The sequence below is a fragment of the Salmo salar genome, chromosome ssa13 (genome assembly GCF_905237065.1).
Source record: "Salmo salar chromosome ssa13, Ssal_v3.1, whole genome shotgun sequence".
Taxonomy (NCBI): Eukaryota; Metazoa; Chordata; class Actinopteri; order Salmoniformes; family Salmonidae; genus Salmo; species Salmo salar.
The window spans coordinates 105,985,036-106,011,072 of NC_059454.1; the positions used below are offsets into that span (position 1 = coordinate 105,985,036).

Below are 26,037 nucleotides of genomic sequence, written 5' to 3' on the forward strand. Positions count from 1 at the left end.
AAGGTCCCACAGTTGACAGTGCATGTCAGAGCAAAACCCAAGCCATGAGGTCGACGCAATTGTCCGTAAAGCACCGAGACAGGATTTTGTCGAGGCACAGTTCTGGGGAATGGCACCAAAAAATTACTGCAGCATTGAAGGTCCCCAAGAACACAGTGGCCTCCATTCTTAAATGGATGCAGTTTGGAACTACCAAGACTCTTCCTAGAGCTGACCACTCGGCCAAACTGAGCAATCGGGAGAGAAGGGCCTTGATCAGGGAGGTGACCGAGAACCCAATGGTCACTCTGACAGAGCTCCAGAGTTGGGAGAACCTTCCAGAAAGACAACCATCTCTGCAGCACTCCACCAATCAGGCCTTTATGGTAAAGTGGCCAGACAGAAGCTGCTCCTCAGTAAAAGGCACATGACAGCCCGCTTGAAGTTTGCCAAAAGGCACCTAAAGACTCTGACCATGAGAAACAAGATTCTCTGGTCTGATGAAACCATGATTGAACTCTTTGGCCTGAATGCCAAGCATCACATCTGAAGGAAACGTGGCACCATCCCTACGGTGAAGAATGGTGGTGGCAGTATCATGCTGTGGGAAGGTTTTTCTGCAGCAGGGACTGGGAGACTAGTCAGGAGCAAGGAAAATATGAACGGAGCAAAGTAAAGAGATCCTTGATGAAAACCTGCTCTAGAGCAATTGGGACCTCAGACTGGGGTGAAGGTTCACCTTCCAACAGAAGGACCCTAAGCATAGAGCTAAGACGATGCAGGAGTGGCTTCGGGACTAGTCTCTGAATGTCCTTGAGTGTCCCAGCCAAAGCCCGGACTTGAACCCGTTCGAACGTCTCTGAAGAGACCAGCAGGGTCAGATAATAATAATCAGTGGTGGTAGGAGGGTACAACAGGTCAGCACATCAGGAGTAAATGTCAGTTGGCTTTTCATAGCCGATCATTCAGAGTTACAGACAGCAGGTACTGTAGAGAGAGTCCAAAACAGCAGGTCTGGGACAAGGTAGCACGTCCAGTGAACAGGTCATGGTTCCATAGCCGCAGGCAGAACAGTTGAAAGTGGAGCAGCAGCATGACCAGGTGGACTGGGGACAGCAAGGAGTCATCGGGGGGGGGGTTTTAGAACTTTGGTTTTGGCTTCAAGACAAAAGCCTTCAATTGTGGCAAAAGCAAGTTGCGATTGAATGTGGGTATACGTGAATTCACTGCAATTAGCTATTTTATATGGAAGCCCATACCACCACCATTGTATTTATTTTTATTTTTATAAAATGCCTCATGATTTGCCACAGCTGCAGGTAGCCCTTCTGATAACAACCACAGCTGCAGGTAGCCTAGAGCAGCCTACTGATAACAACCACAGCTGCAGGTAGCCTAGAGCAGCCTACTGATAACAACCACAGGTGCAGGTAGCCTAGAGCAGCCTACTGATACCAACCACAGGTGCAGGTAGCCTAGAGCAGCCTACTGATACCAACCACAGGTGCAGGTAGCCTAGAGCAGCCTACTGATACCAACCACAGGTGCAGGTAGCCTAGAGCAGCCTACTGATGACAACCACAGGTAGCCTAGAGCAGCCTACTGATGACAACCACAGGTAGCCTAGAGCAGCCTACTGATGACAACCACAGGTAGCCTAGAGCAGCCTACTGATAACAACCACAGGTAGCCTAGAGCAAACTACTGATGACAACCACAGGTAGCCTAGAGCAGCCTACTGATAACAACCACAGCTGCAGGTAGCCTAGAGCAGCCTACTGATCCCATCTGGTCCAGGGGAAAGCTATGTCTTTATAACCTAAAATAGGCCCATTTTATTTGTCTTCTGAGAAAATGTGACTGATAGAATTTGGTTTATATTCAAACTTCAGGTGGTTAGGCTACCTACACCTTTTTAATCCAAGACGATCAACTGAAATGAATCAATCAATACCATAGTGATGACATACTGTGAGTATTTTTAAATTACAGATGCAAAGGCCTTCACGATGCAACCCTGCATACAGCCAGTTCAGCCCTCTTTTTTTTTGTTTTTGTCCGATCGCAGTTGTCTCATTGTCTGTGTAAAGGGTTTGTTTTGATCGTCCCTAGGGCCAGGAGTTTATTTATAAACCGTATGATCAGATTTAGAAAAGTAATCTGGTTCCATCATAGCCCATATAATGTATTACTACATTATATACTACAGCTGCAGTTAGTTAGGTCAGCCTACTACCTCAGCTCTGGGACCCCAGGAAAACAATCCCCCCCAATCACCACTTTTACTTCCATAGTTTTACGTGGCTCAGTGCAACCAGATGCTACTGCGACAATCTCAGAATGTAACAACAGGCTGTTACTGCAATTTCAGGTAAAAACTCAAAACAAGTGTATACATTCAGCTGTTTCAAAAACATGGCTCTACTATGACCATTTATTCTGTAGCGATGTTGGCTTGATGAGACAATTCTGTTTACACCGCCGTGCTTCCGGGGGGGTGTAACTATCAGCGCGGGTATCGAGCGCTGCCTCTGGAGGTACTGGTTGAGACGTAGCAAGTCCGCTAGTTTACATTCCAGTAATATGTTTAGCAGACAGTATTTTTAGGGAAGGTGTAGTTCCTGTGAAGAGGCTCTAAGAGTGTTCAGAATGTTGAATCATTCTGGCTTGATTGACAGGCTGAGAGGAAAAACAACCAGTTATAATGAATAAAGTCATACCATATATTTGAATCACTACCACTCTGATGGAAACACTGTGGAATCTTTTTGTGTCGATAACATTTATGACACAAATTGCAGTGGAATTTCCCTAGTCTCTTCCCTAGTGTGACATAGATAAACACAGCGAAGCCTTTCCTTCTCTTTCCCCTAGTGTGACTCAGATAAACATAGTGGAGCCTTTCCTTCTCTTTCCCCTAGTGTGACTCAGATTAACATAGTGGGGCCTTTCCTTCTCTTTCCCCTAGTGTGACTCAGATAAACATAGTGGGGCCTTTCCTTCTCTTTCCCCTAGTGTGACTCAGATTAACATAGTGGGGCCTTTCCTTCTCTTTCCCCTAGTGTGACTCAGATAAACATAGTGGGGCCTTTCCTTCTCTTTCCCCTAGTGTGACTCAGATAAACATAGTGGGGCCTTTCCTTCTCTTTCCCCTAGTGTGACTCAGATTAACATAGTGGGGCCTTTCCTTCTCTTTCCCCTAGTGTGACTCAGATAAACATAGTGGGGCCTTTCCTTCTCTTTCCCCTAGTGTGACTCAGATTAACATAGTGGGGCCTTTCCTTCTCTTTCCCCTAGTGTGACTCAGATTAACATAGTGGGGCCTTTCCTTCTCTTTCCCCTAGTGTGACTCAGATAAACATAGTGGGGCCTTTCCTTCTCTTTCCCCTAGTGTGACTCAGATAAACATAGTGGGGCCTTTCCTTCTCTTTCCCCTAGTGTGACTCAGATAAACATAGTGGGGCCTTTCCTTCTCTTTCCCCTAGTGTGACTCAGATAAACATAGTGGGGCCTTTCCTTCTCTTTCCCCTAGTGTGACTCAGATAAACATAGTGGGGCCTTTCCTTCTCTTTCCCCTAGTGTGACATAGATAAACATAGTGGGGCCTTTCCTTCTCTTTCCCCTAGTGTGACTCAGATTAACATAGTGGGGCCTTTCCTTCTCTTTCCCCTAGTGTGACTCAGATTAACATAGTGGGGCCTTTCCTTCTCTTTCCCCTAGTGTGACTCAGATTAACATAGTGGGGCCTTTCCTTCTCTTTCTCCTAGTGATTATTGCCTTGGAAGCAGAAAATCCAAACAGTTATAAAATAGAAAGACAAAAAATTAATGAATCAATTATCAAATGATTCACTGGGAGGATTAGATCTTCAAAGTAAACTATTCATCTTCACACACACACACACACACACACACACACACACACACACACACACACACACACACAGTCTCTCTCTTTCCCACTCTGCCCTGTTCTCCTTCCTCCCTTCCCTCTGCGGAGTGTGTTGGCGTGGGGAATGTGCTGAGATGTTCATTCCAGATTAGCTGGGGGTGTGTCTGTGTGTTTGAGCCTGGCCCTCCTCGGCTCTTTATCCTCTGTCTTGGCCTTGACTGCCACCCTCCCACAGTCTGTGTGACGATGGCTACAGCAGTACAGGGCTGGATGGCCTTACCACGTTACCGTTTCTCTCCCAGAGAAGAGTCAGTGGCTCTGTTTTGATTTGTTGACAGCAGACTGTGAGAGGAGGCAGCAGGAAGCACCTGTGTAGAATACAGATGTGTGTCTTGTACTCTGGGAGTCTTTCTGGCTACTCTGACTGCATGAAGAATCATGTCACCTTTACTGCTGGTCTGCTCCTCTCGCTCTCTCTCAGCAGAGCTGTTAGTCTAATGGTGAAAACAGACTTTTTTGTTGTTGTCTGAATTAAATTCAAGGTTAATGGTTGGTTAAAAGTAATAGAGCTCCCATTTGAAAATCATTATCAGGAGGCCATCCCTTTAAACCACTGTCCACACCCTCTCTTCTTTATAGTTAGATACCGCGGTTGGGCTATATTAGCGCGGTTGGGCTATATTAGCGCGGTTGGGCTATATTAGCGCGGTTGGGCTATATTAGCGCGGCAGGGCTATATTACCGCGGCTGGGCTATATTACCGCGGCTGGGCTATATTACCGCGGCAGGGCTGTATTACCGCGGCAGGGCTGTATTACCGCGGCAGGGCTGTATTACCGCGGCAGGGCTGTATTACCGCGGCAGGGCTGTATTACCGCGGCTGGGCTATATTACCACACAGACGTGTCTAGGCAGATAGCTGAGATCAGGCAAGTAAATGCACGTTTTGCTCTAGTTTAGACTAGGAAACTCAGCTGAATGGGAGGTAAACAGGGTGAAGAGTGTATAGCCTCTGAACTGAAGGTGTATGTCGGACGGCAAAGCATTTCAAATGGCCCGCTCCCACCAGCTCTCAGAACAGAGGTCATAGTGAAGGATTAAAATAACAAAACCATGTACAAGGGTGTATTCAGATGGACGGACGGCACCTTCACAACCTGCGTTACACTGAGTCTGTATGATACAACAAGTTATCTCTTCATCGACGTGATGGAGACTACTAATGATCCCCTTCCCTTTTCAGTACCACAACCGTTAACCTCTCTGGGCTAGGTGGCACCAAATCGTCCCACCTACGTAACAGCCAGTGCAATCCCGTGGCGCGTTATTCAAAAACCTTAGAAATGCAAAACCTTCAATTTTTCAAACATATGACTATTTTACACCATTTTAAAGATAAGACTCTCGTTAATCTAACCACACTGTCCGATTTCAAAAAGGCTTTACAACGAAAGCAAAACATTAGATTATGTCAGCAGCGTACCCAGCCAGAAATAACCAGACACCCATTTTTCAAGCTAGCATATAATGTCACATAAACCCAAACCACAGCTAAATGTAGCACTAACCTTTGATCTTCATCAGATGACAACCCTAGGACATTATGTTATACAATACATACATTCAATCAAGTTCATATTTATATCAAAAACCTGCTTTTACATTAGCATGTGACTAGCATGTGACTAGCATTCCCACCGAACACTGCCGGTGAATTTACTCAATTACTCACGATAAACGTTCACAAAAAGCATAACAATTATTTTAAGAATTATAGATACAGAACTCCTCTATGCACTCGATATGTCCGATTTTAAAATAGCTTTTCGGTGAAAGCACATTTTGCAATATTCTCAGTAGATAGCCCGGCATCACAGGGCTAGCTATTTAGACACCCAGCAAGTTTAGCACTCATCAAAGTCAGATTTACTATAAGAAAAATGTTATTACCTTTGCTGTCTTCGTCAGAATGCACTCCCAGGACTTCTACTTCAATAACAAATGTTGGTTTGGTCCAAAATAATCCATCGTTATATCCAAACAGCGGCGTTTTGTTCGTGCGTTCAAGACACTATCCGAAAGGGTAAATAAGGGTTACGAGCATGGCGCAATTCGTGACAAAAAAATTCTAAATATTCCATTACCGTACTTCGAAGCATGTCAACCGCTGTTTAAAATACATTTTTATGCCATTTTTCTCATAAAAAAGCGATAATATTCCGACCGGGAATCTGCATTTAGGTAAACAGACGAAAAAAAATAAAGCATTCGGTCGACTCGGGCACGCGCCTAAGCCCACAGTACTCTGAGCGGCCACTTGCCAAACGCGATAAAGTGTTTCAGCCAGAGCCTGCCTCGATAACGTTCAGCTTTTTCCTGAGAGCCTATGGGAGCTGTAGGAAGTGTCACGTTACAGCAAAGATCCTCAGTCTTCAATAAAAAGAGCCTAGATGAAACACATCTTGTCAGACAGGCCACTTCCTGCATGGAATCTTCTCAGGTTTTGGCCTGCCATATGAGTTCTGTTATACTCACAGACACCATTCAAACAGTTTTAGAAACTTTAGGGTGTTTTCTATCCAAAGCCAATAATTATATGCATATTCTAGTTACTGGGCAGGAGTAGTAACCAGATTAAATCGGGTACGTTTTTATCCGGCTGTGTCAATACTGCCCCCTAGCCCCAACAGGTTAAGAGAGTGGTCACGGCACTGAACCTTATCAGTGTTGGTGGAGCAACGGGGCCGCAAATAAAGACAAGTCATGTTAAACAGGATGGGGTCAGACGTGTGTTAACAGGATGGGGACAGACGTGTGTTAACAGGATGGGGACAGACGTGTGTTAACGGGATGGGGACAGACGTGTGTTAACGGGATGGGGACAGACGTGTGTTAACGGGATGGGGACAGACGTGTGTTAACGGGATGGGGACAGACGTGTGTTAACGGGATGGGGACAGACGTGTGTTAACGGGATGGGGACAGACGTGTGTAAACGGGATGGGGACAGACGTGTGTAAACGGGATGGGGACAGACGTGTGTAAACGGGATGGGGACAGACGTGTGTAAACGGGATGGGGACAGACGTGTGTAAACGGGATGGGGACAGACGTGTGTAAACGGGATGGGGACAGACGTGTGTAAACGGGATGGGGACAGACGTGTGTAAACGGGATGGGGACAGACGTGTGTAAACGGGATGGGGACAGACGTGTGTAAACGGGATGGGGACAGACGTGTGTAAACGGGATGGGGACAGACGTGTGTAAACGGGATGGGGACAGACGTGTGTAAACGGGATGGGGACAGACGTGTGTAAACGGGATGGGGACAGACGTGTGTAAACGGGATGGGGACAGACGTGTGTAAACGGGATGGGGACAGACGTGTGTAAACGGGATGGGGACAGACGTGTGTAAACGGGATGGGGACAGACGTGTGTAAACGGGATGGGGACAGACGTGTGTAAACGGGATGGGGACAGACGTGTGTAAACGGGATGGGGACAGACGTGTGTAAACGGGATGGGGACAGACGTGTGTAAACGGGATGGGGACAGACGTGTGTAAACGGGATGGGGACAGACGTGTGTAAACGGGATGGGGACAGACGTGTGTAAACGGGATGGGGACAGACGTGTGTAAACGGGATGGGGACAGACGTGTGTAAACGGGATGGGGACAGACGTGTGTAAACGGGATGGGGACAGACGTGTGTAAACGGGATGGGGACAGACGTGTGTAAACGGGATGGGGACAGACGTGTGTAAACGGGATGGGGTCAGACGTGTTGGTACTGCTGTAGACTAAACCAGCCTCACACACACACACACACACACACACACACACACACACACACACACACACACACACACACATCTTTTGATTGAAGTTTCCACTGTCTCATGAGTCATTTGGCTCAGTCAGTGCGTCACTCACTAGGCTATGGCCTCAGAGCTGCTGCTGGTGGGCAGAATGACAATCTCCATTTGACGTACCTTTACTGTCGGAAATGTATGTACGCGCACACACACACACACACACACACACACACACACACACACACACACACACACACACACACACACGCTGAAAATATATTCAGCTTACAATTGTGTCCATGAAAGGGAGATGTCCCTTCAATCATTTGATTGGCTGTAGGCCTACAAAAAACCATCACCACTTGACCCCGCCCTGTAGCATTTAGAAAGGTCTTCACAGCCAATGTCAGATTTATTTACAACTTTTACTTACTTACTTAATCATCTTTATTCCCAATGGGACAGACGTAAGTCAGGGTCAGTGTGAATCTGCTTTATTCTCTGAGATCTGGAGTCGCAGTGGAAGGAACTATTTTTTTCGTCAATAGGTGAACCGGTAGATCGTGGCCTACTCACTCAGCAGCAATATCCCTGTTGCTCTAAGTGTCTTACTGTTCTGCTCTGCTCAGCTCATTGTTTACATAAGACACCAAATAGGCCAGAAACCTACTCGACTGAGAAGTGTTGTTTTTTTTACCCCCACATGAGAAATCTCTGAAGAATGTTGCGTTTTTAAAGTATGTACAGTAGCATGGAGTGAGCAGGACTTTCTGGTTTTGTAAACACTTGAAGGTATGTTGGACTGACGTCATGGGTTTTACCACAGTAGAGAGTTATACAACAAAGCAGGTTCAATCAGTTAGCTAGCTAACTTACCTAAATATTCTGATAGATCTATCTATCTATCTATCAATTTTTTTTTTAAAGATGCGCTTCAAATGACTCAACCAAAAACGCATCTAAGTTTGTTTTTCTGATTGATTAAGAAAGCTAATGGTGATTTCTGGTTCTTTATCAAAGTTAGATGGCTAACTCATTGAACCTGCTTTGTAGCGTACCACTTGGAGGTTAAATATTTTATTAATCAAATATTTATTTGTGTTTATAAAATAGTAATGTTCAAATATATCACAGTCCGCATTTTGGAATGACAGAATGCATTTTAAACTTGTGGTTGTGCATTGATAAGCGCACCAAAGACGGTATTAACATTAAGTAATAAAATAAAGACAGCACTACTAAAAAGCCTCTTTTACACCCGTAGCCTGATGAATTTGCAAGATCACTTTTCTTTCATTTTGATTTTGTCACAAATGGAAAATATGGCACTGACTCACCAATGGATTGATATTTTAGCATTGTCTCATTGAAGAGTTCTGACTCACCCATGGAGTCTAGTCAGATCTCCTCTCACACACCCAGCCAACCCTGCCTCTAATCCATCTAGTCATATCTCCTCTCACACAGCCAGCCAACCCTGCCTCTAATCCATCTAGTCAGATCTCCTCTCACACAGCCAGCCAACCCTGCCTCTAATCCATCTAGTCAGATCTCCTCTCACACAGCCAGCCAACCCTGCCTCTAATCCATCTAGTCAGATCTCCTCTCACACAGCCAGCCAACCCTGCCTCTAATCCATCTAGTCAGATCTCCTCTCACACAGCCAGCCAACCCTGCCTCTAATCCATCTAGTCAGATCTCCTCTCACACAGCCAGCCAACCCTGCCTCTAATCCATCTAGTCAGATCTCCTCTCACACAGCCAGCCAACCCTGCCTCTAATCCATCTAGTCAGAACTCCTCTCACACAGCCAGCCAACCCTGCCTCTAATCCATCTAGTCAGATATCCTCTCACACAGCCAGCCAACCCTGCCTCTAATCCATCTAGTCAGATCTCCTCTCACACAGCCAGCCAACCCTGCCTCTAATCCATCTAGTCAGATCTCCTCTCACACAGCCAGCCAACCCTGCCTCTAATCCATCTAGTCAGATCTCCTCTCACACAGCCAGCCAACCCTGCCTCTAATCAATCTAGTCAGATCTCCTCTCACACAGCCAGCCAACCCTGCCTCTAATCCATCTAGTCAGATCTCCTCTCACACAGCCAGCCAACCCTGCCTCTAATCCATCTAGTCAGATCTCCTCACTCAGCCAGCCAACCCTGCCTCTAATCCATCTAGTCAGATCTCCTCTCGCACAGCCAGCCAACCCTGCCTCTAATCCATCTAGTCAGATCTCCTCTCACACAGCCAGCCAACCCTGCCTCTAATCCATCTAGTCAGATCTCCTCACACAGCCAGCCAACCCTGCCTCTAATCCATCTAGTCAGATCTCCTCACACAGCCAGCCAACCCTGCCTCTAATCCATCTAGTCAGATCTCCTCACACAGCCAGCCAACCCTGCCTCTAATCCATCTAGTCAGATCTCCTCTCACACAGCCAGCCAACCCTGCCTCTAATCCATCTAGTCAGATCTCCTCTCACACAGCCAGCCAACCCTGACTCTAATCCATCTAGTCAGATCTCCTCTCACACAGCCAGCCAACCCTGACTCTAATCCATCTAGTCAGATCTCCTCTCACACAGCCAGCCAACCCTGCCTCTAATCCATCTAGTCAGATCTCCTCACACAGCCAGCCAACCCTGCCTCTAATCCATCTAGTCAGATCTCCTCACACAGCCAGCCAACCCTGCCTCTAATCCATCTAGTCAGATCTCCTCACACAGCCAGCCAACCCTGCCTCTAATCCATCTAGTCAGATCTCCTCTCACACAGCCAGCCAACCCTGCCTCTAATCCATCTAGTCAGATCTCCTCTCACACAGCCAGCCAACCCTGCCTCTAATCCATCTAGGCAGATCTCCTCTCACACAGCCAGCCAACCCTGCCTCTAATCCATCTAGTCAGATCTCCTCTCACACAGCCAGCCAACCCTGCCTCTAATCCATCTAGTCAGATCTCCTCTCACACAGCCAGCCAACCCTGCCTCTAATCCATCTAGTCAGTGCTCCTCACACACAGCCCTGCCTCTTTCCCTGCCTGAGGCTGTTAAAACTAGAGGAATATTCACAACACTTTGCAGCGTAAAGCTAGCTGGCTTCACCTATTATTTATGATATTTTCTATCTGATTATAGAGACTTTTCATGACATCTTTCCATGTTTGTTTACTTGCCTGGCATGAGTTATTTGTATTTCTTACTGTTGTCTCAACAGGTTTAATGTGTTTGTTCACAAACGATTTTGGAGAATCAAATTCCCCCAGCAGTTGAAAAGGAACCGCTGCTCTGAGTTCTCAGGCTGTGTCCCAGATGGAACCCTATTCCCTATATAGTGCACTACTTTAGACCAGAGCCCTATAGAACCCTATTCCCTATATAGTGCACTACTTTAGACCAGAGACCTATAGAACCCTATTCCCTATATATAGTGCACTACTTTAGACCAGAGCCTATAGAACCCTATTCCCTATATAGTGCGCTACTTTAGACCAGAGCCCTATGGAACCCTATTCCATATATAGTGCACTACTTTAGACCAGAGCCCTATGGAAACCTATTCCCTACATAGTGTACTACTTTAGACCAGAGCCCTATGGAAACCTATTCCCTATATAGTGCACTACTTTAGACCAGAGCCCTATAGAACCCTATTCCCTATATAGTGCACTACTTTAGACCAGAGCCCTATGGAACCCTATTCCATATATAGTGCACTACTTTAGACCAGAGCCCTATGGAAACCTATTCCCTACATAGTGTACTACTTTTAACCAGAGCCCTATGGAACCCTATTCCCTACATAGTGTACTACTTTTAACCAGAGCCTCATTCTCACCACCACGTGTGGACTCCATTTCCCCTGAGTTAGAACGTCTTCACTGCTAATCAGTCAAATCCTCTTAAAATTAATTAATTAAAATGTATTTGGTCGTGACATAAAATATGGCATCTTGGATCAAACTAGTTTTTCTGTGTCAAAATGAAAAACCTACTTTGGATGATTGTATAGCCATAACAGTGATGCTGTGTCTACAGATGTGTTGGAGCTGTGAAAGCAAAACTTGACTATGATGCAGTGACTGTTCTCTCATGAAAATTCACTGAGTCTACAAAACATTAGGAACACCACCCTATTTTTGCCCTCAAAACAGCCTTCATTTGTCAGGGCATGGACTCTACAAGTTCTCAAAAGCGTTCTATCAGGAAGCAAATTGACTCCAGTGCTTCCCACAGTTGTCAAATTGGCTGGATGTCCTTTGGGTAGTGGATCATTCTTGATACACTGGAAACTGTTGAGCATGAAAACCCAGCAGCTTTGCAGTTCTTGACACACTCAAACTGGTGCGCCTGGTACCTACTACCATACCCCGTTCAAAGGCACTTTCGGCTTGCCCCATTAAATCTTTTGTCTTGCCCATTCACCCTCTGAATGGCACACATGCACAATCCATGTCTCAATTGTCTCAAGGCTTAAAAATCCTTCTTTAACCTGTCTCTTCATCTACACTGATTTTGAAGTGGATTTAACATGTGCCATCAATAAGGGATCGTAGCTTTCATTATAATAACTCTGATTTTAATGTCTATCTTTCAGATCCTCTCCACTCCCATCGGAGGTACCACAGTGACTACAGCTCGTCCAGTGAGAGCCCCTCTGTTGCATCCTCCGACACTGACTACAGACAAGGTAGCATATCATTCAAGCCAGTCCTTTTTAATCTTTAGAATACAAAAACTGCATGTTCGTTACACACAAGGTGTTTCAAATTCCACAGCGAAAGAGGAAAATGTGCCGTTGAATGTAGATTCGTTATGAGTCATGTATCTTAAAGCCAGAGCTGACTATCCACCAGTGGTGGAAAAAGTACCCAATTGTCTTACTTGAGTGAAAGTAAAGATACCTTTTTAATAGGAAATTACTCAAGTGAAAGTCACCCAGTAAAATACTACTTCAGTAAAAGTCTAAAAGTATTTGGTTTTAAATAGACTTAAGTATCAAAATGAAATGTAATTGCAAAAATGTAAAATGAAAAGTAAATTATTTCAAATTCCTTATATTAAGGAAACCAGATGGTAGAATTGTTTGTGTTTTTACAGTTACAGATCACCACGGGCACACTCCAACATAATTTACAAACCAAGCATTTGTGTTTAGAGTTGCCAGATCAGAGGCAGTAGGGATGACCAGGGATGTTCTCTTGATAAGTGCGTGAATTGAACCATTTTCAGTCCTGCTAAGCATTTAAAATGTGAGAAGTACTTTTGGATGTCAGAGAAAATGTATGGTGTAAAAAGTACATCATTTTCTTTAGGAATGTAGTGAAGTAAATGTTGTCAAAAATATAAATTAAAATACAGATACCCCCAAAAATGACAAAAGTAGTACTTTAAAGTATTTTTACTTCTGTACTGCTATCCACTTCACGTCCCCCTCATCTTGGAAAGGAAATTATATACAGCTTAACTGCACTCCCAGCAACCTCACTGACACACGAAGCTGCTGTTAACCGAATGTGTGATACCTCTGATTCGTCTGTTCCACTTTCACCGTCACTACCCGACCAACTCCCCTCGGAGCCTGCTGCCCCTCGGAGCCTGCTGCCCGTTGGCGCGTGCTGTAGATCATGTGATGTAACTTGATATATTTTATTTCTTCTGTTTCAGTTAAGAAACCAGAGGAAGCGAGACGTTACAGCTCCCAGTTGGCTCTCTCAGACCATCACGGCATGTCTCTCACCAGCCACAACGCACACAGACACAGGTACATCCCTGCTAAGAATTACACCTGAGATGCAGGTATGTCCGTTCCCAGAAGAAGATTCACCTGTGCTTTGTTCATTAGGATACGCAATGGAAGAAAACAGTCCGAAACAGGGAGGTACCATCTGAACATGTCCAATAGCAAAGGCTCCTTTTTCGTTTTTCATTACACAATGTTTAAAACAAAAAAAAAGGTTGTGCTATGGTGTGCCTTAATGAAAACAACCCTTCACCCGACTGCACTCTCTCCCGTCTCACATTCCTAGTGTCCAGTCAAATGTCTGAGTCCTGCTATAGAAACGTGTGTTTGTGTTTGTGTGTGTGCACACCCTGCTCTATAGCATTTAGATTATATATCCAGCAGTATGTGGACACCCCTTCAAATTAGTGGATATGTCTATTTCAGCCACACCTGTTGCTGACAGGTGTATAAAATCGAGCACACAGCCATGTAACCTCCATAGACAAAACATTGGCAGTAGAATGGCCTTACTGAAGAGCTCTGACTTTAAATGTGGCACCGTCATAGGATGCCACCTTTCCAACAAGTCAGTTTATCAAATTTCTGGTCAACTGTAAGTGCTGTTATTGTGAAGTAGAAACATCTAGGAGCAACAACAGCTCAGCCGTGAAGTGGTAGGCCACACAAGCTCACAGAACAGGACCGCCGAGTGCTGAAGCGCATTAAAATCGTCTGTCCTCGGTTGCAACACTCACTACTGTGTTCCAAACTGCCTCTGGAAGCAACGTCAGCACAAGAACTGTTTGTCGGGAGCTTCATGAAATGGGTTTCCATGGCTGAGCTACTGCACACAAGCCTAAGATCACCATGCACAATTTCAAGCGTTGGCTGGAGTGATGAATCACGCTTCACCATCTGGCAGTCCGATGGAGGAATCAGGGTTCGGTTGATGCCAGGAGTACGCTACCTGCCCCAATGCATAGTGTCAACTGTAAAGTTTGGTGGAGGAATAATGGTGTGAGGCTGTTTTTTGTGATTCGGGCCAGGCCCCTTAGTTCCAGTGAAGGAAAATCTTAATGCTACAGCATACAATGACATTGTAGACAATTCTGTGCTTCCAACTTTGTGGCAACTGTTTTGGGGAAGGCCCTTTCCTGTTTTCAGTATGACAATGCCCTGTGCACAAAGCTAGGTCCATACAGAAATGGTTTGTCGATTGGTGTGGAAGAACTTGACTGGCCTGCACAGAGCCCTGACCTCAACCCCATCGAACACCTTTGGGATGAATTGGAACGCCGACTGCGTGCCAGGCCTAATCGCCCAACATCAGTGCCCGACCTCACTAATGCTCTTGTGGCTGGAAGGAAGCAAGTCCTAGTAGCAATGTTCCAACATCTAGTAGAAAGCCTTCCCAGAAGACTGGAGGCTGTTATAACAGCAAAGGGGAGACCAACTCCATATTAATGGCCATGATTTTGGAATGAGATGTTTGACGAGCAGGTGTCCACATACTCCTGGTAGTGTAGTGTATATACCGTGGCCCAGGATACATACCTTTAGCTGAACATTAACAGGTGTCTATCTCAGGGTGCAGCTATTCTCAAACCGCTCACGGTGCACAAGACAGGGGAAACGGAGAGGTATGGAAACACGTCAGTCCGAGTTGAGTTATTTATCAGGATAAAGGTTAAATAAAAATCTGGAAATGTATATCATCCCGTTTTCAGTTATTCACAGCTGTTCCAGGGTAAGGTGTGCCTCCTAAAGGGTCATGTTTTTTTTTTTACTTCCTGAAGCAGTCTTACCCATTAGCTGTATGATGTTTTATCTATGGCCCTCCTGCACCCTCTGCTGGTTAATGTATAACCTGGCTCTATGGTCTAGTCTTTTATTTCAGTTTTTTACCTTGATTTAACTAGGCAAGTCAGTTAAGAACAAATTCTTATTTACAATGACGGCCTACCGGGGAACAGTGGGTTAACTTCCTTGTTCAGGGGCAGAACGACAGATTTTTACCTTGTCGTTACCTTTCGGTTACTGGCCCAACACTATAACCGCTAGGCTACCTAGTCTAGGTGTGTCTCAGGAATGGTACACTTTTCCCTATATAGAGCTCTGGTCCAAAGTAGTGCACAATATAGGGAATAGGGTTCCATAGGACTTTCAACCAGAGCCCTATATAGTGCACTACTTTAGACCAGAGCCCTATGGAACCCTATTCCCTATATAGTGCACTACTTTAGACCAGAGCCCTATCTCTCTGTGTGTGATATCAGTGTGACACACACGGTCGGCTGCAGGCTGGCTGTAGTGTGGTGGGGTGTGGTAGGTTAATCAGTGCCAGTATGATTTCATAATTGATCCTGTGTGTAGGCAGACAGTTTGGGCACAGGGCCATGGAGTGGAACGACACACACTCACCGAACAGCTGTTCTGGCGCTTTAGATTTTAGTGACGCAGTGCATTTGGAAAGTATTCAGAACCCCTGGACTTTTTCCTGATTACTGCCTTATTCTAAAATTGATTAAATAGTTGTTTTTCCTCATCATTCTACAGACAATACCCCATAATGACAAAGCAACCAAAAAAAAGACATTTTTACAAACCTGAAATCACATTTTACATACAGTGCCAGTCAAAAGTTTAGACACACCTACTCATTCAAGGGTTTTTCTTTACTTTTACTATTTTACTACATTGTAGAATAATAAAATAACACATATGGACTCAGAGTAACTAAAAAAGTATTGAACAAATCAAAATATATTTGATATTCTTCAAAGTAGCCACCCTTTGCCTTGATGACAGTTTTGTACACTCTTGGCGTTTTCTCAACCAGCTTTATGAGGAATGCTTTTCCAACAGCTTTGAAGGAGTTCCCACATATGCTGAGCATTTATTGTCTGCTTTTCTTTCACTCTGCGGTCCAACTCATTCCAAACCATCTCAATTGGGTTGCGGTTGGGTGATCCAGGTCATCTGATGCAGCACTCATCACTCTCCTTGGTCAAATAGCCCTTACACAGCCTGGATGTGTGTTGGGTCATTGTCCTGTTGAAAAACAAATGATAGTCTCACTAAGCACAAATCAGATGTGATGGCGTTTTGCTGCAGAATGCTGTGGTAGCCATGCTGGTTAAGTGTGCCTGGAATTCAAAATAAATCACTGACAGTGTCACCAGCAAAGCACCATCACACCTCCTCCTCCATGCTTCACGGTGGGGACCACACGTGCGGAGATCATCCATTCACCTACCCTCTCACAAAAATCTCAAATTTGGACCAAAGGACATATTTCCACTGGTTGAATATCCATTGCTCGTGTTTCTTGGCCCAAGCAAGGATCTTTATTTTATTTTACTCGTGGTTTCCTTACAGCAATTCGACTATGAATGCCTGATTCACGTGGTCTCCTCTGAACAGTTGATGTTGAAATGTGTCTGTTACTTGAACTCTGAAGAATCTGAGATGCAGTTAACTCTAATGAACTTATCCTCTGCAGCAGAGATAACTGGGTCTTCCCTATCCTGTGGTGGTCCTCATGAGAGCCAGTTTCATCATAGCGCTTGATGGTTTTTGCGCCTGCACTTGAAGAAACTTTCAAAGTACTTGACATTTTCCGTATTCACTGACTTAAAGTAAGGATGGACTGTCGCTTCTCTTTGCTTATTTGAGCTGTTCTTGCCATAATATGGACTTGGTCTTTTACCAAATAGGGCTATCTTCTGTATATAATATATTTTGACATGTTTTACACTGTTTTTTGCTTATTACATGATTCCATGTGTTATTTCATAGTTTTGATGTCTTCACTATTATTCTACAATGTAGAAAATAGTAAAAATAAAAACCCTTGAATGAGTAGGTGTGTCCAAACTTTTGAGTGGTAGTGTAAGTATTCAGACCCTTCACTCAGTACTTTGTTGAAGCACCTTTGGCAGTGATTACAGCCTCAAGTATTCTTGGGTATGACGCTACAAGCTTGGCACACCTGTATTTGGGGAGTTTCTCACATTATTCTCTGCAGATCCTCTCAAGCTCTGTCAGGTTGGATGTGGAGTGTTGCTGCACACCTATTTTCAGTTCTCTCCAGAGATGTTCAAGTCCAGTCTCTGGCTGGGCCATTCACGGACATTCAAAGACTTGTCCCAAAGCCACTCCTGCGTTCTCTTGGCTGTGTGCTTAGGGTCGTTGTCCTGTTGGAAGGTGAACCTTCGCCTCAGTCTGAGGTCCTGAGTGCTCTGGAGCAGGTTTTCATCAAGGATCTCTCTGTACTTTGTTCTATTCATCTTTCCCTCGATCCTGACTAGTCCCCTGCCGCTTAAAAACCTCCCCATAGCATGATGTTGCCACCACCATGCTTCACCGTAGGGATGGTGCCAGGTTTCCTCGAGACGTGACGCTTGGCATTCAGGCCAAAGAGTTCAATCTTGGTTTCATCAGACCAAAGAATCTTGTTTCTCATGGTCAAACTCCAAGCGGGCTGTCATGTGCCTTTTTACTGAGAAGTGGCTTCCGTCTGGCCACTCTACCATAAAGGCCTGATTGGTGGAGTGCTGCAAAGGTAGTTGTCCTTCTGGAAGGTTCTCCCATCTCCACAGAGGAACTCTGAAGCTCTGTCAGAGTGACCATAGAGTTCTTTGTCACCTCCCTGACCAAGGCCCTTCTCCCACGATTGCTCAGTTTGGCCGGGCGGCCAGCTCTAGGAAGAGTCTTGGTGGTTCCAAACTTCTTCCATTTAAGAATGATGGAGGCCACTGTTTTCTTGGGGACCTTCAATGCTGCAGACATTTTTTGGTAGCCTTCCCCAGATCTGTGCCTTGACACAATCCTGTCTCGGAGCACTACGGACAATTCCTTCGACCTCATTGCTTGGTTTTTGCTCTGACAACAGTGGGACCTTATGTAGACAGGAGTGTGCCTTTCCAAATCATGTCCAATCAATTGAATTTACCACAAGTGGACTCCAATCAAGTTGTAGAAACATCTCAAGGATGATCAATGGAAATAGGATCCACCTGAGCTCAATGTTGAGTCTCATAGCAAAGGGTCTGAATACTTATGTAAATAAGATGTTTCGGTTTTTTATTTTTAAAACATTTGCAAAAATTAAGGAACGGTTTTCGCTTTGTCAATATGTGTAGATTGCTGAGGATTATTTTTTATTTAATCCATTTCAGAATAAGGCTGTAACGTAACAAAATGTGGAAAAAGTCAAGTGGTCGGAATACTTTCCTGTGTGTGTGTGTTTCATATGTTTCTCTTATCTATCATCTCTAAGACCAGTAACCTAATGTCCATAAAGTTTTTAATGGCGTATGTTAAACTATCCAGTTTTATGTATGTGTGCAGGCAGATTTGCTATGGAAACAAGATGTCTTTTCTCCATGTTTTAGTTGCTTGGGGGATTTTAGAACAACTTTTTAAGTAAACTTTTTGTGGTGGAAGAATGAAAGAAGGTGATACTCGTGGCTAGCGACTGGCTAGCGTGGGAGCTCAGCATGATGATGATGAGAGAAGGTGATACTCGTGGCTAGCGTGGGAGCACAGCGTGATGATGAGAGAAGGTGATACTCGTGACTAGCGACTGGCTAGCGTGGGAGCACAGAGTGATGACTCAATCACCATGCATGGCACTGTTTGAATGACTGACCATCTGTGGGCTAACACAGTGGTCAAACACATCTGATCTGTAGCAATCTCAATGAAGAGACATTCCCACATAAGTCTAGGCTCACTGAAGCCAGGAGAGTTGAACACTGCGGCGCCCGGGGAACACCAGGTGAAAGCTCTGATCCCTTATTGATGTCACTTGTTAAATCCACTTCAATCAGTGTTGATGAAGGCGGGAGGAGACCGGTTAAAGAAGGATTTTTAAGCCCTGAGACAATTGAAACATGGCTTGTGTATGTGTGCCATTCAGAGGGTGAATGGGCAAGACTAAATATTTAGGTGCCTTTGAACGGGGTATGGTAGTAGGTGCCAGGCGCACCGGTTTGTGTCAAGAACTGCAAAGCTGCTGGGTCTTTCACGCTCAACAGTTTCCGTGTGTATCAAATATGGTCCACCACCCAGCATCCCTGTAGAGTCCAGGCCCCGACGAAACAAGGCTATTCGGAAGAGCAACTCAATATCAGGAAGGTGTTCTTAATATTTTTGTACACTCCGCGTATATGCTTGTCTAGTTCATGTAGAGTAAGTAATCATGGCAGTTCTATGTATCTTATTTCTATGTCCTCCCCATGCAGGCTGTATGAAGGGGCTGCGCACATATGAATGTCTGCAATGTATAGTATGGAATCGATCGTGTCCGTTCTGTTGTGCATTTCAATCTGTTTTTCCCCAGGCGGTATGAGGGTGCAGCCGACGAGGGTCTGATGCTCCAGAGACGTGAGGAAGAGGTTCAGAGGCTCCAGGCTCACCTGGCTAACAGGCTGTCCAGGGCCTCCCTCTACCCAGGGGACGACCCCCGAGCCAGCCTCTACACTGGGGATGAGCCCCTGGCACGCACCTCCATGCTGGATCTCCGGGACCCTCTCAATGCAACGCTACCACACCACCGCAGACCTAAGGTAGCCTACCGCATAGCAGACCTAAGGTAGCCTACCGCATAGCAGACCTAAGGTAGCCTACCGCATAGCAGACCTAAGGTAGCCTACCGCATAGCAGACCTAAGGTAGCCTACCGCATAGCAGACCTAAGGTAGCCTACCGCATAGCAGACCTAAGGTAGGCTACCGCATAGCAGACCTAAGGTAGGCTACCGCATAGCAGACCTAAGGTAGGCTACCGCATAGCAGACCTAAGGTAGGCTACCGCATAGCAGACCTAAGGTAGGCTACCGCATAGCAGACCTAAGGTAGGCTACCGCATAGCAGACCTAAGGTAGGCTACCGCATAGCAGACCTAAGGTAGGCTACCGCATAGCAGACCTAAGGTAGCCTACCGCATAGCAGACCTAAGGTAGCCTACCGCATAGCAGACCTAAGGTAGGCTACCGCATAGCAGACCTAAGGTAGGCTACCGCATAGCAGACCTAAGGTAGGCTACCGCATAGCAGACCTAAGGTAGGCTACCGCATAGCAGACCTAAGGTAGGCTACCGCATAGCAGACCTAAGGTAGGCTACCGCATAGCAGACCTAAGGTAGGCTACCGCATAGCAGACCTAAGGTAGGCTACCGCATAGCAGACCTAAGGTAGGCTACCGCATAGCAGACCTAAGGTAGGCTACCGCATAGCAGACCTAAGGTAGGCTACCTACATCTCAGGCCTACAGTAGATCTAAACCAAAGCTGTCTCTTTGTGAAACGGCTGCTGGTGTGATTTTTAGATGGGGAGACCAAGTAGGCCTACATGGTGCAGTCTGTGTGTGTAACCTCTTCTTACTCTGTCTCTCGTCCCTATTGCAGAATTTCTTTGGTCCTGAATTTGTGAAGATGACCAGCGAGCCATGTGTTGCCTTGACGGTTCCCTCTTCAATAATGGTGAGACTCCTCAAGGCGTTTCTGATGGGTCCAAACAGAGCAGACTGATTTCTAGCCCGGTGGTTGTGGGAGTGAGGGTTCTGTCAGTGTAGTGGAATACATCCTAACCTCTCCTTTAGCTCTGGGTTCAAACAGAAGGCTTTCATTTTGAATCATTTATCTCTGCTTGATAGAGCTGGCCTGGCTACAATGGAACCAATGAAACCCTGCCTACCTAGAACCTCCAGGCATGCTCAATCAAACTCTCCCAAACTATAAAAATACAAATAAATATCCTGCTCTGGAGAGGAGAGATCCCAGGTCTGGTGGTCAGTGCAATGTACTGTCCCTCTTCTGGTGCAGGGCAATGTACTGTCCCTCTCCTGGTGCAGGGCAATGTACTGTCCCTCTCCTGGTGCAGGGCAATGTACTGGCCCTCTCCTGGTGCAGGGCAATGTACTGGCCCTCTCCTGGTGCAGGGCAATGTACTGGCCCTCTCCTGGTGCAGGGCAATGTACTGGCCCTCTCCTGGTGCAGGGCAATGTACTGGCCCTCTCCTGGTGCAGGGCAATGTACTGGCCCTCTCCTGGTGCAGGGCAATGTACTGGCCCTCTCCTGGTGCAGGGCAATGTACTGGCCCTCTCCTGGTGCAGGGCAATGTACTGGCCCTCTCCTGGTGCAGGGCAATGTACTGGCCCTCTCCTGGTGCAGGGCAATGTACTGGCCCTCTCCTGGTGCAGGGCAATGTACTGGCCCTCTCCTGGTGCAGGGCAATGTACTGGCCCTCTCCTGGTGCAGGGCAATGTACTGGCCCTCTCCTGGTGCAGGGCAATGTACTGGCCCTCTCCTGGTGCAGGGCAATGTCCTGGCCCTCTCCTGTCCCATATCTCACCCTAAATGATCTCTCTCCTGTCCCGTGTCATCTCTCTCCCCCAGAACAAGCGTGGGAAGCTGGATGAGGTCCAGAGGAAGGTGGGGGTGGTTCTGCTGACCGGCCAGAAGCTGGAGCTGAGCTGTGACATCAAGGCTGTGTGTAAGGATGTGTTGGACATGGTGGTGGCTCACGTTGGACTGGTGGAGCACCACCTCTTCGGCCTGGCCTGCCTCACAGGTATGGTATGGGTGGAGGGTTCATCCTGTGTGTGTGTGTGTGTGTGTGTGTGTGTGTGTGTGTGTGTGTGTGTGTGTGTGTGTGTGTGTGTGTGTGTGTGTGTGTGTGTGTGTGTGTGTGTGTGTGTGTGTGTGTGTGTGTGTGTGTGTGTGTGTGTGTGTGTGTGTGTGTGTGTGTGTGTGTCAGGGGCTGACTCGGACAAGAATTCGGCCATGACATTTTAACCACACCAGCTCACATCCCTGCATGCGGCGGCAACTTTTCCTGCAGTTGCATTTTGAAATGTTATATGATCAGAACGCATTTTTCTCTCGAGCGCATGCGGGGAGAGTAGAGAGGCTCGCTCATTACAGCAGCAGACGAAGGCATGGGCTGGGAAGACACTTTCATTACAGGAATCATGGAGGATAATGCACTTTACTGTTTGAACAAATCGTACTTTTAAGCCCCCCCCCCTCAAAAAAAACTAAGTTTTGAGTGAGATGACAACGTAGAATGGGCTCTTTCTACATTTCTAGGCAACCTTACCGTTTTTCATGATCTTGGCTGTCTAACTGATGAGTCAGAGCAGCTCTCTTTGCTGATTCTGCGTTTGACTTGTGAATGTGAGTTTATGTGGCCGTAGGCTGCGCTATCAGAAAACCGGGCCGGCCCATCTTGGTAGAGGGGTCAGCCAAAGTATCATTATAGATTAGTAGAACCTTTTAGAAATTGCGATTTTGTGCGTATCAATTTCGAACCAGCCCACTCAACATGCCCACTCAATATGACCAATCTGTTCCTGCTGGATGTGTGCTCTCCTGCTGTCCTGCTGGATGTGTGCTCTCCTGCTGTCCTGCTGGATGTGTGCTCTCCTGCTGTCCTGCTGGATGTGTGCTCTCCTGCTGTCCTGCTGGATGTGTGCTCTCCTGCTCTCCTGCTGGATGTGTGCTCTCCTGCTGTCCTGCTGGATGTGTGCTCTCCTGCCCTCCTGCTGTCCTGCTGGATGTGTGCTCTCCTGCTGTCCTGCTGGATGTGTGCTCTCCTGCTGTCCTGCTGGATGTGTGCTCTCCTGCCCTCCTGCTGGATGTGTGCTCTCCTGCTCTCCTGCTGGATGTGTGCTCTCCTGCTCTCCTGCTGGATGTGTGCTCTCTTGCTCTCCTGCTGGATGTGTGCTCTCTTGCTCTCCTGCTGGATGTGTGCTCTCCTGCTGTCCTGCTGGATGTGTGCTCTCCTGCTGTCCTGCTGGATGTGTGCTCTCCTGCTGTCCTGCTGGATGTGTGCTCTCCTGCTCTCCTGCTGGATGTGTGCTCTCCTGCTCTCCTGCTGGATGTGTGCTCTCCTGCTGTCCTGCTGGATGTGTGCTCTCCTGCTGTCCTGCTGGATGTGTGCTCTCCTGCTGTCCTGCTGGATGTGTGCTCTCCTGCTCTCCTGCTGGATGTGTGCTCTCCTGCTGTCCTGCTGGATGTGTGCTCTCCTGCTCTCCTGCTGGATGTGTGCTCTCCTGCTCTCCTGCTGGATGTGTGCTCTCTTGCTCTCCTGCTGGATGTGTGCTCTCTTGCTCTCCTGCTGGATGTGTGCTCTCTTGCTCTCCTGCTGGATGTGTGCTCTCCTGCTCTCCTGCTGGATGTGTGCTCTCCTGCTGGATGTGTGCTCTCCTGCTCTCCTGCTGGATGTGTGCTCTCCTGCTCTCCTGCTGGATGTGTGCTCTCCTGCTGGATGTGTGCTCTCCTGCCCTCCTGCTGGATGTGTGCTCTCCTGCTGTCCTGCTGGATGTGTGCTCTCCTGCTGGATGTGTGCTCTCCTGCTGTCCTGCTGGATGTGTGCTCTCTTGCTCTCCTGCCCTCCTGCTGTCTGTTATAAACCAACATCCAGACACTTGTTGATTTTCCTGCCTACTTTCTGACTGCAAGTTTTCTTAGTTATTTTCAGTGTGTCTGTGTAAGTGTCCAGCTCATGCTGACTTATTCCTATGTTATCGCTCTCTCGCTCTCCCCACTCCTCCTTGCCCCCCTTTCTCCTCTCACCTCCCTCCCTGCTGCATCGCTCCCTCCCTCTACTTCCTCCTCTCCCTCTCTCCTCCCTCCCTGCGCCCTCCCTCCTCCTACTCTCTCCCCTCACCCTCCATCTCCTCCTCCTCTCCATCTCCCTCCTCCTCTCCCTCCCTCCCTCCCTCCCTCCCTCCCTCCCTCCCTCCCTCCCTCCCTCCCTCTGTGTCTCTTTTATCTAGACAATGAGTTCTTCTTCATTGATCCCGATGCCAAGCTGTCCAAAGTTGCTCCTGAGGGGTGGAAGGAAGAACCCAAGAAGAAGAAACCAGACATCCAGTTTAACCTATTCCTACGCATCAAGTTCTTTCTGGATGATGTCAACCTCATTCAGTAAGACCATGGGGCTATTTATCTTCTCAGAGTATGAGTGATGATCTAGGAGCAGTTTGATATTTTAGATAATAATGATTACGAAGACATGGAGAGAAGGGGACCTGATTCCCCACTCTTACTCCGGGACAGGCCCTGTCCTCCGTAAAGGAAGACAATGGAAACATGTCTGCCCACTTCCTGTCAGTGGAGCTCGGGCCCTTATTCATAAAGCATCTCAGAATAGAAATGCTTATCTAGGATCGCTTTTGCCTTTATTGGTCGAGTTGGTAGAGTATGAGGCTTGCGACGTCAGGATAGTGGGTTCGATTCCCGTGAACAACCATATCTAAAATGTTTGCACGCATGACTAATTCGCTTTGGATAAAAGAGCCTGCTAAATGGCACATGTACCAGTCAAAAGTTTGGACACATCTACTCAATTGTTTTCCTTTATTTTTTATTATTTTCTACATTGTGGAATAATAGTGAAGACATCAAAACTATGAAATAACACATATGGAATCATGTAGTAATCAAAAGTGTTAAACAAATCAAAATATATTTGAGATTCTTCAAAGTAGCCACCCTTTGCCTTGATGAGAGCTTTGCACACTCTTGGCATTCGCTCAACCAGCTTCATGAGGTAGTCACCTGGAATGCATTTCAATTAACAGGTGTGCCTTGTTAAAAGTTCATTTGTGGAATTTCATTCCTTCATGCGTTTGAGCCAATCAGTTGTGTTGTGATGCGGTAGGGGTGGTATACGGAAGAAAGCCCTATTTGGTAAAAGACCAAGTCCATATTATGGCAAGAACAGCTCAAATAAGTCATGGACTGTCGTTTCTCTTTGCTTTAAGACCTAAAGGTCAGTCAATCAGTAAAATTTAAAGAACTTTGAAAGTTTCTTCAAGTGCAGTCGGGAAAAACAAATCAAGCGCTGTGATGAAACTGACTCTCATGAGGACCGCCACAGGAAAGGAAGACCCAGAGTTACCTCTGCTGCAGAGGATGAGTTCATTAGAGTTAATGGCACCTCAGATTTCAGCAAAAATAAATGCTTCACAGAGTTCAAGTAACAGACACATCTCAACATCAACTGTTCAGAGGAGAAAGAAACCACTACTAAAGGACACCAATAAGAAGAAGAGACTTGCTTGGGCCAAGAAAAATAAGCAATGGACATTAGACCAGTAGAAATCTTTATTTTGGTCTGAGTCCAAATTTGACATTTTTGGTTCCAACCGCAATGTCTTTGTGAGACGCATAGTAGGTGAACGGATGATGTCTGCATATGTGGTTCCCACCGTGAAGCATGGAGGAGGAAGTGTGATGGTGTGGGGGTGCTTTGCTGGTGACACTGTCAGTGATTTATTTAGAATTCAAGGCACACTTAACCAGCATGGCTACCACAGCATTCTGCAGCAACACGCCATCCCATCTGGTTTGCGCTTAGTGGGACTATCATTTGTTTTTAAACAGGACAATGACCTAACACACATCCAGGCTGTGTAAGGGCTATTTGACCAAGAAGGAGAGTGATGGAGTGCTGCATCAGATGACCTGGCCTCCACAATCACCTGGCCTCAACCCAATTGAGATGGTTTGGGATGAGTTGGACCGCAGAGTGAAGGAAAAGCAGCCAACAAGTGCTCAGCATATGTGGGAACTCCTTCAAGACTGTTGTAAAAGCATTCCAGGAGAAGCTGG

General features: G+C 46.5%; 1 protein-coding gene across 6 annotated transcripts in view; it reads left to right on the forward strand.

Annotated features, from left to right (window-relative positions):
• The window catches only part of ptpn13 (protein tyrosine phosphatase non-receptor type 13), a 144,635-nt gene that overhangs the window by 73,643 nt on the left and 44,955 nt on the right, over positions 1 to 26,037 (forward strand). For all 6 annotated transcript variants that reach the window (XM_014138916.2, XM_014138917.2, XM_014138918.2 and 3 more), the window contains 6 exons: positions 12,287 to 12,379; positions 13,357 to 13,453; positions 19,761 to 19,986; positions 20,824 to 20,898; positions 21,814 to 21,988; positions 24,198 to 24,348. In XM_014138916.2, the coding sequence (XP_013994391.2) occupies positions 12,287 to 12,379; positions 13,357 to 13,453; positions 19,761 to 19,986; positions 20,824 to 20,898; positions 21,814 to 21,988; positions 24,198 to 24,348 (817 nt within the window). The remainder of the gene's footprint in view (positions 1 to 12,286; positions 12,380 to 13,356; positions 13,454 to 19,760; positions 19,987 to 20,823; positions 20,899 to 21,813; positions 21,989 to 24,197; positions 24,349 to 26,037) is intronic.